The 13,690-nt window shown below is 34.8% G+C and overlaps 2 protein-coding genes across 2 annotated transcripts; one reads left to right on the plus strand and one right to left on the minus strand.

Annotated features, from left to right (window-relative positions):
• Positions 1 to 1,360: 1,360 nt before the first annotated feature.
• Positions 1,361 to 4,968, plus strand: LOC107816392 (calcineurin B-like protein 7). Its single transcript, XM_016642104.2, has 8 exons — positions 1,361 to 1,458; positions 1,731 to 1,813; positions 1,894 to 1,953; positions 2,753 to 2,861; positions 3,078 to 3,130; positions 3,822 to 3,902; positions 4,529 to 4,641; positions 4,758 to 4,968. The coding sequence occupies exons 1-8, from the start codon at positions 1,389 to 1,391 to the stop codon at positions 4,828 to 4,830; spliced, it is 642 nt and encodes a 213-aa protein (XP_016497590.2). The 5' UTR covers positions 1,361 to 1,388; the 3' UTR covers positions 4,831 to 4,968.
• Positions 4,969 to 6,941: 1,973 nt separating this feature from the next.
• Positions 6,942 to 12,280, minus strand: LOC107816393 (uncharacterized). Its single transcript, XM_016642106.2, has 7 exons — positions 12,154 to 12,280; positions 10,154 to 10,220; positions 10,014 to 10,072; positions 9,828 to 9,917; positions 9,588 to 9,727; positions 7,655 to 7,712; positions 6,942 to 7,384 (listed from the first exon to the last, which is right to left on the minus strand). Exons 2-7 carry the CDS (start codon positions 10,218 to 10,220, stop codon positions 7,208 to 7,210), a joined length of 591 nt encoding a protein of 196 aa, XP_016497592.1. The 5' UTR covers positions 12,154 to 12,280; the 3' UTR covers positions 6,942 to 7,207.
• Between the last annotated feature and the right edge of the window lie 1,410 nt (positions 12,281 to 13,690).

A 13,690-nucleotide genomic window follows, 5' to 3' on the forward strand; every position in this document is an offset into this window, starting at 1 on the left:
ATATTATATTATGTAAGAGTACAGTATCCTTGGGCTTGTTTAGCCCAACAAATGGTATCAAAGCTCATATTCGGCGGAACAAGTATGGCAATAATAGAGTGATGGTACGGGGCTTAGTTTGCGTATTTTCATTTAGTAATGATATTTGTTGAGCGATATGACCAATGACAATTAATACAACCGACTTCAACTTATTTGAAATTGAAGCGTAATTATTGCTATTGTAGCACTGACCTTTGAGCTTTAATACTTTACCGATTCTTGAGAAAATAATTCATGAATTTGGAACATTGGGAATTACTTATGTACAACCAATTTGGTGAATGTGAACAATTCTGTTCCTTACAACCGCACATTATAAAAGCAACAGCACCTGGTTCCACATTAGCTGAACAACATTAAAGAATAAAGGAAATTACCTGAATGAAAATGATAACCTAAAGAATATAATGTACCATTTGAAATCTCTAAAAATTTTGTGTCGAGGGTCTTTCGGAAACAGCTTATTTCCGAGGCAGGGGTAAGGTTTGCGTATACACTACTCTCCGCAGACCCCACACGTGGGATTATACTGGGTTGTTGTTGTTGTTATTGTTGAAATCTCTAAAATTTTTGTGTCGAGGGTCTTTCGGAAACAGCCTATTTTCGGGGCAGGGGTAAGGTTTGCATAAACACTACTCTCCGCAGACCCGACATGTGGGATTATACTGGGTTGTTGTTGTTGTTATTGTTGAAATCTCTAAATACCTTTAATAGAATGTACACTTTGCTCTTAATTATAGGGCCAGTAGCTGAATTTCTCTAAGGACGTTCAAGATTTAGTATATATGTAGAAGAAGTAACATTAACCTATATATCCAGTATAATTTTACGTTAGCTATTGCTTCGCCCATGTATATTTTTTGTACATTTTACTAAGTCACTCCCACAATTTTTTCCACTAAAAAATAATTACACCTTATATTAGTCTCAAACTAGTTGGGGTCATACCTCGCTTATTAATTTGACCATTTTTGACGTACTCAAATTTAACTCAACCTGCTCATTTGTTACCTTTCTATGGTCAAGAAAGTAAGGTAAAGGGCTTATGAACGTTTGGCTATGCTTTTTATCCATGCAATCAAATCCGCTGCACAAGGTATTCTGCGTTCATGCAGTGTCCGAGAAAGGACCGCAACTCAAGGGGTATGATGTAGACAGCCTACCCTAATGCAAGCATTAGTGACTGCTTTTACGGCTTGAACATGTGACCTATAGAATACACGGAGCTAACTTCATCGTTGCTCTAAAGCTCCCTTTCCATCTATACAATCAAACCCCTCTTTATATATAGCCTACACAAAACAGATAAATGTGAGAGCATAACAACACAAAAATATTACTATAAAATGGGCTGTGCTTTAAGAAAGCAAGAAAGGATATATGAAGATCATGTTGTACTCGCAGCTCAGACACATTGTACGTATAGGGTTTTCCTTTTTATTTTTTCATTTTCTTCCCCTAACACTCGGAAGGGGAGCCTTGGAGTAACTGGTAAAGTTGTTGCCATGTGACCAGGAGGTCACGGGTTCAAACTGTGGAAACATCCTCTTGCATAAAATGCAGGGCAAAGCTGTGTATAATAGACCATTGTGGTCCGGCCCTCCTTCGGACTCCGCGCATAGCGAAAGCTTAGTGCACCGGGCTGCCCTTTTTCCCTTACCACTCACTTCTATTTTTTGTGATTTCAGTTTCTTTGGAAGATGTCAAGGCCTTAAATGAACTCTTCAGAAAATTAAGTTGTTCTATTTGCAAAGATGGGTTTATTAGCAAAGTAAATTCCATCATTTCTTTCTTTCTTAAAAATTTTCCTTTATTATATTTGATGATTTAATATAATTGAGTTTGTTACAGGAAGAGTTCCAGCTTGGATTGTTCAGAGATAGCAGGAAGCAATCTCTATTTTCAGACAGGGTTAGTTAACTTCTTTTTAGCTCTATACTTCAGCATGTACATATTTACGCTGCAGCAGTGGCGAATTCAGAATTTAAAATTAGTGAATGCAAAAAAATGTGTCGAGCCACCTTTTGGGAAGGGAATTAAATCCATTTTATTAAAAAAATTATATTTCGTGAACAGAGTAAAAATATTTTATTTTTTTTGTATATATATACTAATGTTCAATTCCCTTGACATAAGAGAAACGTCTAGGGTAGTGGTAAAGGGGTTCAAAAATTAATAGTCGTTTGGTTTGAAGACAAGTTATACTGGGATTAGTTATATTAGAATTAATTATCTTGGGTTTAATTATGCTGGAATTAATTATCATGGTATTATTTCTTATTGATTGTTTGGCATGTCATATTAATCCTCGGATTATCAATTTTACTGCTTTATCTTGGGATTATTATTCCATCCTCTTGCAGTTATAAATTATTCCGATACTATTTTTATCCTGAGATTATTTGTCTGATGATTAGTAACCAAACAAGGGACAATACGGTACTAAATTTTTATCCAAGATTACTTTTGTTTATCCAACATACCAAAAGTGTTATTCTTGTAGTAGAATCCACTGATTCTTTTCCTTATTCTGCCACTGTTTCAGCATGAGTATGATCTTATTATATAATATATTATAATTTTTTTGGTACACATAATCTGAACTGAAAGCAATAGATTCAGTTGAACCCGAAAAATCCGGCAATGGCCATTTTTTCATTATGTACATTTTCTTAAACCTTGGTTTGACAGTAATGTCTGTTATATATAGATGTTCAAGTTGTTTGACTCCAACAATGATGGGCTAATAGACTTTGGCGAGTTTATTCGTACACTAAGCATCTTCCATCCTGATGCTTCTCAAGCACAGAAAATTGCTGGTATGAAATTCCAATTAGGTGTTTTTAAGGCAATGAAATCAAACAGACGATGCTACCTATGTTGCTCGGACTCTTTAGAAATATCATCGGGTGTGTGCTGAATCCTCCAAAAATACATAAAGAATTCGGCACGTGCACGACAATATTTTTGGAAGGTCCGAGCAACGTAAATTGCTACAACTGTTGCATTGAACCCTGTGGTTTCTGATGCTGCAGTTGCATTTAAACTGTATGACTTATGGCAAAGAGGCTTCATTGGCCGTGAAGAGGTAAATTTGCACCACTTCTGTGACACTATAACAGTAAAGTCATAAAATTATTTCTTTAATCACCTTAAAATATTGAATTTTACCCACTATTTTATTAAACACTAAACTTTCTACTACCACGGTAACTTCAAAAAATTACTTTTATCACATCAACGTGTCTGACTTTTATCGACTATAACAGTAAAGTCACTAAATTTTATCCACTATAACGACAAATGTACACAGCATGGTGGCTTTACCGTTAATATTATAGTGAATAAAGTGTTGTGATTTTTCTAATATATGGATAAAGTTTAGTCACTTTAATATGGAAAAAATAATTGTATGAATATACTATTATACTGGTAATTACAAAAAAGTAGTTTGTGACTATTATTATAGTGAGTAAAATTTGATGACCACGTGTGAAGTTAGCATTATATGACCTTTAATAGAAGGCTTTACGCAAATAACGTGTCATATTCATTGTTACTTTTTCTAGTCGGTATACATAAATTAATCACTGATTATACATAGTTATTGACATACTATACAAGGATTATATGTATTTTATAGATCCGTCAACTATATTAAATTAAAGCAGTTAAGTGGGCAGCTATTTAAGTTAATTTTTCATAATAGAAGCTAAATAAGCCCTTATTTCACTAAGATAATTTTCTGTTTTTTCTCCTTGAATTTAAGCTGAGTTCAGGTGAAGGAGCTGATTTTAGCACTATTATATGAGTCAGAATTAATACTCACTGATGATATAGTTGAAGCTATTGTCGACAAGGTACTATTTATATGCAACTAATTACTTGGGGGGGGGGGGGGATGGTCACTAAATTATTCAATTTAAATTATGTTGCTCGGACTTTTCAAAAATATCATCGTACTTGTGTTAGATCATCCAAAGATGCACCGCTTCTAACGAGCACTCAATAGCATTTTTGAAGAGTCCGAATAACGTAACAACAACAACAACAAACCCTGTATAATCCCACAAGTGGAGTCTGCGGACAGAGGCGAATGTCACTATAAGTACGGGTTCAATTGAACCCATAACTTTTGACACGGAGCATAAATTTATATGTAAAATGTATTAAAGTTAGAATAAATAGTAGATATGAACTCATAACTTCAAAATTATAATGGTTTTAATGCTAAAAATCTTAAAAGCTGAACCCATAAGGTTTAAATTCTGAATCCGCCTCTATCTGGGGAGGGGGATGGTAGTCACTACACAGCCGTACCCCTACCTTGTACAGGTAGAAAGGTTGTTTTCGATACACCCTCGGCTCCTAGCAAACACACAAAAACCCCAACAATATATAAAAGAAATGCAATAAAAATCCGAAAAATGTAGAATTTAAGGCTAACTAACTCATATTTTTAATCTAATTTTTTTGGGCCATGAAGACATTGGAAGAGGCAGATTCAAAAGGGGATGGAAAGATAGATATAGAAGAATGGAATAATTTTGCAGCTCTAAATCCATCTTTATTGAAGAACATGACAATTCCATATCTCAAGTAATTTTATGGTTTCTTTAATTCTTTTTTCAAATTTAATGGAGTAGTGCTAATTTATCAAAATTTATGCTGATTTTACTGAATTAAAAGAATGAGTTTTTTATTTTATTTTGCAGGGATATCACAGCTGCATTTCCTAGTTTTGTGCTGAATATAGAAAAAAATGATGAGATTTACAAGGATTTCTGAGTTATATATAATTAAGGAAAATGCAGTTGCTATTTATCTGAAAAATGAAAAATGTTTCCCTAACATTGTATTCTTGAAAATTTATCTGATTTTGTAGTTCATTATAAATGTTATTTTAGTTATATGACCTTTTTCATAGACGATCACTATAAAATAAAATCTGAAAAATATAAATAAAATATAGTATGAGATTTATTTGTTCTATTTGCCTCTCTACCCTTCGGGGTAGGGGTAAAGTCTGCGTACATATTACCCTCCCCAGACCCCACTTGTGGGATTATACTGGGTCGTTGTTGTTGTTGTTGTATTTATTTGTTCTATTTAAATTGTAAGTGGGCATGAGAAATCATTTCGTTGGTAGGTTATTGCCGTTGTCCAGCAAAATAGTTAATAGTGAAAACAATCTACACCAAATAATATTATTGGGGAGTCAAAGAATGTTTTTAATTGACATGCTTATCTTAAATATTTTTTCATATTTTAAACTATTAACAAGTAAGACTTATAATGCTTTTTTAAATTGTCTTAAAATATGTAAAATTTATTTTAAAACTTAAAGAATCTCAAGGCTTTGTCAAATCAAGTATTGGGGCGTGCATGCAATTAGGGGGTACATGGATCGGGTTGGTTCGGTTGTTATCAAAATCAAACCAAACCAACTATATCGGTTTGGATTGGTTCGGTTTTGTCGAGTTTTTCGGGTTTTCGGGTTTTTTTATTACATGAATATTATTTCAATCGTACTTTGTTAAAATAATAGATAAAGCTTTGATAAGTGAATATATGTTTAGTAAATATGGAAAAAAATTGGCAAACATATGATCTATTAAAATATTCTAATGGGAGAATTTTTTTAGTAACACATGATAGTTATTTTCTTAGTCGCCTAACAATAATTTTTCGTTAATTTACGCTTTTAAGGTTAATACATGAGAGGATCTCAAATATTTCTACATTTTCTAAAGAAAATTCACTATAAAGTCTTAAAAATATAAATAAAATTTATATATTTATATGTCGATTTGGTTCAGGTTTTTTTACTCAATGCCAAACCTTGTATAATTAAGATATTGTATCTAGAACTAAACATTGTATAATTAAGATATTGTACACACTACTCTTCCCAGACCTCACTTGTAAAATTCGACTGTGTTGTTGTTGTTGCCTTTATTTAAAATTTGAACAATATAAAATTCAAATAAATTATTAATAAATACTCTACGTAAAAAATATTAAAGAAAAAATATTACTTTGTTTAACGTTGTTAAATTATTTCTTTGATGTAACCATATTTTGAAAGCTAGTGGTGATGGTAAATACTTAAGTCCCTGAAAGTAAAAGTCTATACAAGATTTGATAGATTCAAACTAGGGGTGTTCAAATCAATTAAAAAACTTTGGTTTGACTTGATTTGGTATTAAGTAATAAAACCCGAACCAAACCGACATATAAATATATAAATTTTATTTATATTTTTAAGACTTTATAGTGATTTTTCTTTAGAAAATATAGAAATATTTGGAATCATCTCATGTATTGACCTTGAAAGAGTAAATTAGCAAAAAATTATTGTTAGACGACTAAGAAAATAACTATCATGTGTTAGTAAAAAAATTCTCCCATTAGAATATTTTAATAGATCATATGTTTATCAATTTTTTCCATATTTACTAAACATATATTCACTTATCAAAGCTTTATCTATAATTTTAATAAAGTAAAATTGAAATAATATACATATAACAAAAAAACCCGAAAACTCGACAAAACCGAACCAATCCAAACCGATATAATTGGTTTGGTTTGGTTTTGATAAAAACCGAACCAACCCGGTCCATGTACACCCCTAATTCAAACCTATTTAAAGATAAATACTTTTGAAAGAAAGAAGTGCATTTAATTAAGTTGAGATCTCAATGATTCAGACTCAAACTTCTGTTGGATTCAACCTATTTAAAGACAAATGCATAGTGCCAAAAAGAAACTAGTAATGCCTTGTCCGTGGTTCGGGACAACTCTTATCATATATGCTTCCTACCAAATAATACAAAGATATAAGACCTTACGAATCAAACATAAAGAAACTTAAGAATCGAACGAAAACCCAGAAATGCTATACAAGTCTTTTATATTGATAGTTATAAAGCGCATCTGCATCAAATCACAACACGTTCCAAACAGTTTTCGCCGTTCCGCAAGAAAAGATAAGAACACAAAAAGAACCACAATGATCAGGTGCAGAGAGCTCTGCTATCACTTCACAACACGGACCCAAAGGACTAATCTGCAACAGCGCACAGCATTAGCTGCACGGTAACCTGTATCCCAAAACGACACTAGCCCATAGCACATGGAATCAGCTGCACATGATCTGTCATCACTTCCCAAAACGACCTCTAGCCCATGGCACTATTTGTTGCCCACCTCCATTTCTCCTTGGAGCGTTATTCTGCTGAGAATGCATCTTCATCCTCTGTTCCTTCATATTTGCAAATAGAGAATCTAATGTCTGAGGCCTCTGCTTTGACACTGGTTTGACCTCCCGCCTTTGTTGCTACACACAGAGAACACAAACTGTTACATTTCTTCAAACCTTAGAAGATGCATACAAGCTGATCTACAGAACCGACAGCAGCAAGAAGGCAATGCTTTTAAAAAGTGACAAATCAGACTATCAAAAAATGGAGACACCTCCAGTGATATGGTCCTTGCGGAGTTTGACTCAAATCCAAGCTTTCAAATTTCAATGTGGGAAGAACAGAAAAGCGGGGACCTTTATAAGCTTAAGAACAGCTATATCAATTCTAGTTGGACCCTCAATTACCTTAATAATAAACCGGCCACCATTTGCAGCACCCCTCTGAACCGAAGGAGCCCCGAACCTGCAAAAGGAAAAAAAGAATTGGAGCAACTGTAAGGAGAAGTGCTTATCCACAGATTTCTTATTAAAAGAGTGAGCAGCCCCAAGTTGCAGGATCAATGTGTGGTGGCAGAGCACTATAAGCAAGTTCATGTATATTTCCAACTTACCATCAGTCTGCTAATTAAAAGTTCTCAACTAGCCAAACCTTAGAAACAAAAGCGGCACCCAGAAACAGAACTTCATAAGCTCATCTTCCACCAGAAGGAAACAAAGTCCAAAGTAGAACTATCAGAACATTGATGTGGGAGAAATAACATCCTTGGGATCTCATCATCAGTCAAATATCCAAGAGTACTTCTAACTTCAGCAAAAAGTAAAGCTTCACCAAGATTTCCAGAATTGCTTCACTAGAGTTGCAAGTAAAAGTTTCGAACTTCGCAAAGCTCAACTACGAACCTAAAAACTTCTGGTAAAACAACCTAATATGCAGAACATGCAATATCTATCCTCCAAAACAGTGCAAAATGCTCAGGAGTTCCTCTATTCAATTCTTTTCCTTCTTCTTGTTGCTGAAGAAGACTTTCTTTCATAAGAAAGAAAATACTTACTATCTTTGGGATCTGATCCTACACCGCTGCTCAAGACTTTAGTGGATCAACTCTATGACATAAGGCATTTCTAACAATATCCATCCTTGTTCCTATTTTGGCATTTTTAATTTCCGGAGTGTTAACCCCGGTTAGTCTAGATTATTGCACACAGTTGGATACAAACCCCTGGAAAGAGAAGTATCAACACTTGCATGTCCCGGAACAACCATTTCAAAATGAATGGTACCGCGCCAACCATGAATAATATAAGTAATATTGTTTAAGGTGGTAGAAGGCAAAACTAAAAATGCACAGCAGCCTCGCAAGTGCTGAAAGGAAGCAGATGAATGCCATGTGTCATCTTATCAACAGATGTCATGCTCCATGCCTTTCCAAACTTCTTATCAACAACAATTTTGGAGGTTGGGCAGAGGAAATAAAATCAGAAAGAATTGATCATCCATATCCCAGAGGAAATTCAAAGACAAGTACATGCCAAATAGTTGAGTTACTTCGAACAGAAGCTTTCACCAGGACATACTTCAATGTGACTCAAAAGGAAATCAATGATGATCAACTTTCAAAGAACTAATGAGTTATTCTGGGACAAGCTTCTCTAAGGGTGTCTGTTCATATGAAAGCAACCATTCCAAAACCACAAACTTACGAGACATAGTATACCCCATGATGCTAGTGCTACCAAACAAACCTCCAGAAAATAGTCAAAATACACACTTATTGCCATTACGGGGAAGATCTCATTCATCTCATACTCCAAGGGCAATATTGCAGCTAGGTAAAACAATATATTGTAACACATTCTTTTCTCTATGCCAGCTCTCACAGATGCACTTTAATCCACCTTAAAATTTCCCAAGTCTCGGGTGTCCAATACCAACTTAAAAGAGGACTCAAACTCAAAACATGCAGAACAAACTTAAGTCCACTGACACATTTTATTTTAGATGCAATGTTCTGATGGAAAATAATCATCATTTGAAACTTGAACAAACATCCAAATATTGTAGCGTGAACGAAACCCCAACCAAACTAACAACATGGTTTAGAGTATATAACTTCCAAGGATTGTAGCTTGAACATCACCCGACCAAACTATCAGCAAGCTTTTAAAGTGCATAAAGGAGAGACACCTGGCAAATTCATCAACAATAAATAGGACCACAATTTACCTGCATCAAATGAGGGTTAAATTGCTCAGAATTTGACATGCGCAGCAAACCAGGATACTAATAACCGACTAGCTTAATCATATATTAACTTCACAGTTCACAGTTTAAACATACCTCTGTTTATTTACAGTCACTGCTCGGCTTCGATTGAAAGGCCTATTGCGAATAGGAGCAACTGCTGACTTTTTGGCTGCCTCAGTTGCCAAAGGGAACTGGTCTCCCTGAAAATTTGATCTTCTTCGAGCAAGAACCCTCTAAGCATAAGAATATCAGCAAAGGAGTATAATTCAGCATCCACCAATACGAAAAAGAAACCATCAAATTCTTCATAGGTTCAGAGATTGTGATGAGTACCTGTCTCATAGATGATCTTGTGTCCATAAACTTTTGTATCTTAGCAGATTTATCCTGAGCAACATTATTAGAAAATTTTTGGCTTCTATTCTGCAGAAAGCAGATGATAAATATTAAAATCTCGTTTCATATCAAACTGACAAAAGCTGAAATAAACACTAAATGGTCAGAGAGCGATGTGCTTACTGAAACTCTTTGCTTCTTAGGCTTGGTTGTGTTTGTTCTGGACATCTTGATGATATCATCTGCAAGCACCAACTGATTATCAGCAAAAGAGGAAGAAAACCAAAAGAGACGCGTAAAACATGTGTAGCTGACAATAATACCTAAAGTCATGTCCATTTTCTTCTCTGTAAGAGCAATAGCCTCACTTGTTAGTGGTTTAGCTGCCATCTGAGAGAGGAGGAAAGTCAGTCAACTGAACACAGCATTGACAACATGGAGAGTTGGAGACTATCCAACTAAACTTGAATATCAGTAGATGGAAGATCAAGAGAAGAAGAGTCTCAATGCTAGCACACACTAGAACCCAGATGCTTGAAGCACATTATTCAAAGGACAGAGGAACTTATAGGTACTAACTAAAAGACAAAAGCAATTGTTCAAATAGACATGTGTTAAAGTAACTGCACACACACATGAGATCCAGATAAAAATGGAAGCTTTAGTTGCTTTTTCCCACACCTTTTCAAGTAATAACACATCTCTACAGCATTCAACCTTTTAAGGATCCCCATTAAGAATAAACAGAAATAATCAGGCCTTCTGCTCATAAATCAGCTCTCTCCTCTCACATGAATATCTAGAAACTAAATTTCGACCCTTCCCCAGCTATATTTTTTCATCACACCATATGATGAAACTAACTCCAAGCTCGAGTTCCCTACCAGTTTCCCCAACTTCCCAGGCTTCCCGTCTAAAATAAACTAGAGGAACTAGAAACAGAGAGCAGCAGTAGTTGTTCTTAGAAAAGGCAAAAGTATGTTAAATTTATAGCTTCTCCTCGGAGAATAACCCAATGACCTCAAAAGGAAACAAAGCCCAAAAGAAAAGCACGGGGAAGGGGAATAAGTTCTAGCAGCAACAGCAACGCCTCAATCTAGATAGAATTAGCTACATGAATCCCCTTCTTATATACAACTGTCCGAGCTAGCTCGCGCACCTCGACTATTCCACCAAGCTAGCTCGCGCACCTCGACTATTCCACCGACTATTGAACTCAATTACAATAACCAAATTGTAGGAACCACTCTCAATTTGCAGCTAGCAATGGAAATACAGAAAACAGGAAACTAAAATAAGAGAGGCTAACAGAAGGGGTGAGGAACTAGAAGAAGGAGAAGAGAACATTGACACTACTCATAACAACTTTTTCCTCCCTTTGCACTGCCCACGACACTCTGCTTTATACCCTTTTGGCTAACTAACTCTGCCTATTAATCACGTGAGCCCCCTCCTTGCCATAAATAGTCCTCAAGTCTTTTTGGAGGAATGATCCTTCTAGAGCCCTTACGTGGCACCATGTGCTCATCCCTTGTGGCATCCTTGTCAGCATTATTATTCATAACAAAATCCTATCTCTGCTTCTGATATAAGTGTAACAACAGAAACTAAGCCTTACTCTCAACTATTTGGCACCATTAATTATAACTTCCAGAACATCAAGAAAATTTTCACAAGTCCACATGACGAAAGGCTAGAGTCTCCAAATAACAAAAGGCTATAGTCATAAAATTAAGGCTCCAATAGCTATAAAATTAGAGAGAGAAATTAAACTTGAGTGAATTAAATCACAAATTTTTACTCCTTCAGAACATTTCGTAGTGTATAACATAACAAAAACAAAAAGGAGCTCGTACTCAGCTTTTGGCATCATTAGTTATAACTTCTACAAAAGTATGAAAATTTCAGAAGTCCGCATAACAAAAGGCTACAATCCTCACATAACAAAAGCTATAATTATAAAATTAAGGCTCCGATATCTACAAAATAAATTAAAAAAACTAAATTTGAACTAATTAAAAGACAATTTTTACTCTTTCGAAACATTTTGCGGCATAATAACATGAATGAATAACAAAAACAAAAACAAACAAAAAAAAGAGCTCGTGAGTAACGCAAGTCCACATAACAAGAGGCTATAATTATAAAATTAAGGCTCCGATAGCTACAAAAAAATAAACTTTAACTAATTAAATCACAATTTTTACTCTATCAAAACATTTTGCGGCGTAATAACATGAACATAAATATCAAAAACAAAAACAGAGCTCGTGAAACGCAATCTATCTTTAAAATTGAAAATTTCTGGAAGTAAGATTGTTACCTGATTATGTTTTCGAAATAGAATTAAAAGAAGAGATATTTGAAGTTAGGGTTTCGAGCTTGAGAAGAAGAGAAAGCTTGAGACGGCGAAAAATTTATGGTGAACTGAGTATGAAATATGGATATTGACCTATTTATATGTAGAGGCGGTGCAGGTGCACCGTTAATTATTGGATCGGGCACGAGCCAATCACGTGCTTTTCGCTTGAGAGTTATGTTTACTTTTCTTTGCGGAAATTAACATTAGACATATTATTAGCAATTTACTCTGTACGTCTCAATCTATATGGTATAATTTATTGAGCACGAAATTTAAGAAAAAATAAGAGCTCGTAAAAGTCATTTATTAAATATTTCATAATATTTGTGCAGTTTTATAAGAATTGGTATGTATTATGTTTCGGTACACAATATTTCTTGCTTAATGTTACTTTCTTGTTATTTTCTTCCATTGGGAGTTGATATTTATCTTATATTAGTTGAAAGGTTAATACGTAAAACACAATTTCTAGTATAAGGGGCAGAGCTAGCACTTTGATCACGGGTTCAGTCGAACCTAAACTCAAATTCATAAGGTTCAAATGTTGATTCCACCATAATAACATTAATGTTCCTCTGCAAACCAATTTCTAATATATGGTTTCTTTTGTTTTAATTTTTAGAAGTATCAATTTCTAACAAACTTGCAGGATATGGGAGGAAGGGTATTTCACCTAGGTGTATGATGAAATTAGACTTGCAGAAGGCTTATGATTCCATTGAGTGGGATTTTCTAGAGCAAGTTCTGAACAGTTTGAATATTCCAGAGAGGTTCATTAGATGGATAATGGTCTGTGTAAGAATAATGTCTTATTCAATTCTTATTAATGGGAAACCTGCGGAATCATTTCAAGCTAGGAGAGGCCTAAGGCAAGGTGATCCACTGTCACCATACCTGTTTGTTGTTGGTATGGAATACCTCACAAGGATATTCAAGACCTTGAAGTATAATCCAGACTTCAACTTCCATCCTAGAAGTGATAAGCTAAAAATCATACAGTTAGGGTTTGAAGATGACCTGTTGCTATTCTGTAGAGGAGATGCTCTTTCTATTCAAATGGTATACAATTGCTTCGTGGAGTTCGCTAAAACATCTGGGCTAAAAGCAAATGCAACAAAGAGTTCTATATACTTTGGGGGTGTGCCACAAGATATACAGCAGGGCATAATACAAGCAATTGGTTTTAGCAGGGGAGATTTGCCTTTCAAATACCTTGCAGCCCCACTAAGTACTAAGAGAATCTCTATGATACAATGTTAGCCATTACTGGAGAAAATAATAGGAAGGATCATCTCCTGGACTTCAAAATACCTATCCTATGCAGTAAGGTTGCAATTGATCAAAACAGTATTGTTCTTAAACCAAATATATCGGTCACAGATATTTGTAATTCCTAAGAAGATGATGAAAAAGATAGAAATAGTCTGTAGAACCTTTCTATGGACAAGAGGGGTAGATGCATCAAAAAAAGCTCTGTTATATTGGGAGAAAGTGTGCT

Source organism: Nicotiana tabacum, chromosome 5 (genome assembly GCF_000715075.1).
Source record: "Nicotiana tabacum cultivar K326 chromosome 5, ASM71507v2, whole genome shotgun sequence".
NCBI classification, from domain to species: domain Eukaryota; kingdom Viridiplantae; phylum Streptophyta; class Magnoliopsida; order Solanales; family Solanaceae; genus Nicotiana; species Nicotiana tabacum.

Coding starts and splice junctions, on each gene's coding strand:
- LOC107816393 (XM_016642106.2), bottom strand. CDS start 10,220: ATGGCAGCTAAACCACTAACAAGTGAGGCTATTGCTCTTACAGAGAAG. Junction 9,728..9,827: donor CAAGATCATCTATGAGACAG/GTACTCATCACA, acceptor TCTTATGCTTAG/AGGGTTCTTGCTCGAAGAAG. Junction 7,385..7,654: donor GTGGCCGGTTTATTATTAAG/GTAATTGAGGGT, acceptor CTCTGTGTGTAG/CAACAAAGGCGGGAGGTCAA.
- LOC107816392 (XM_016642104.2), top strand. CDS start 1,389: ATGGGCTGTGCTTTAAGAAAGCAAGAAAGGATATATGAAGATCATGTT. Junction 3,903..4,528: donor TTGAAGCTATTGTCGACAAG/GTACTATTTATA, acceptor TGGGCCATGAAG/ACATTGGAAGAGGCAGATTC. Junction 4,642..4,757: donor ATGACAATTCCATATCTCAA/GTAATTTTATGG, acceptor TTTATTTTGCAG/GGATATCACAGCTGCATTTC.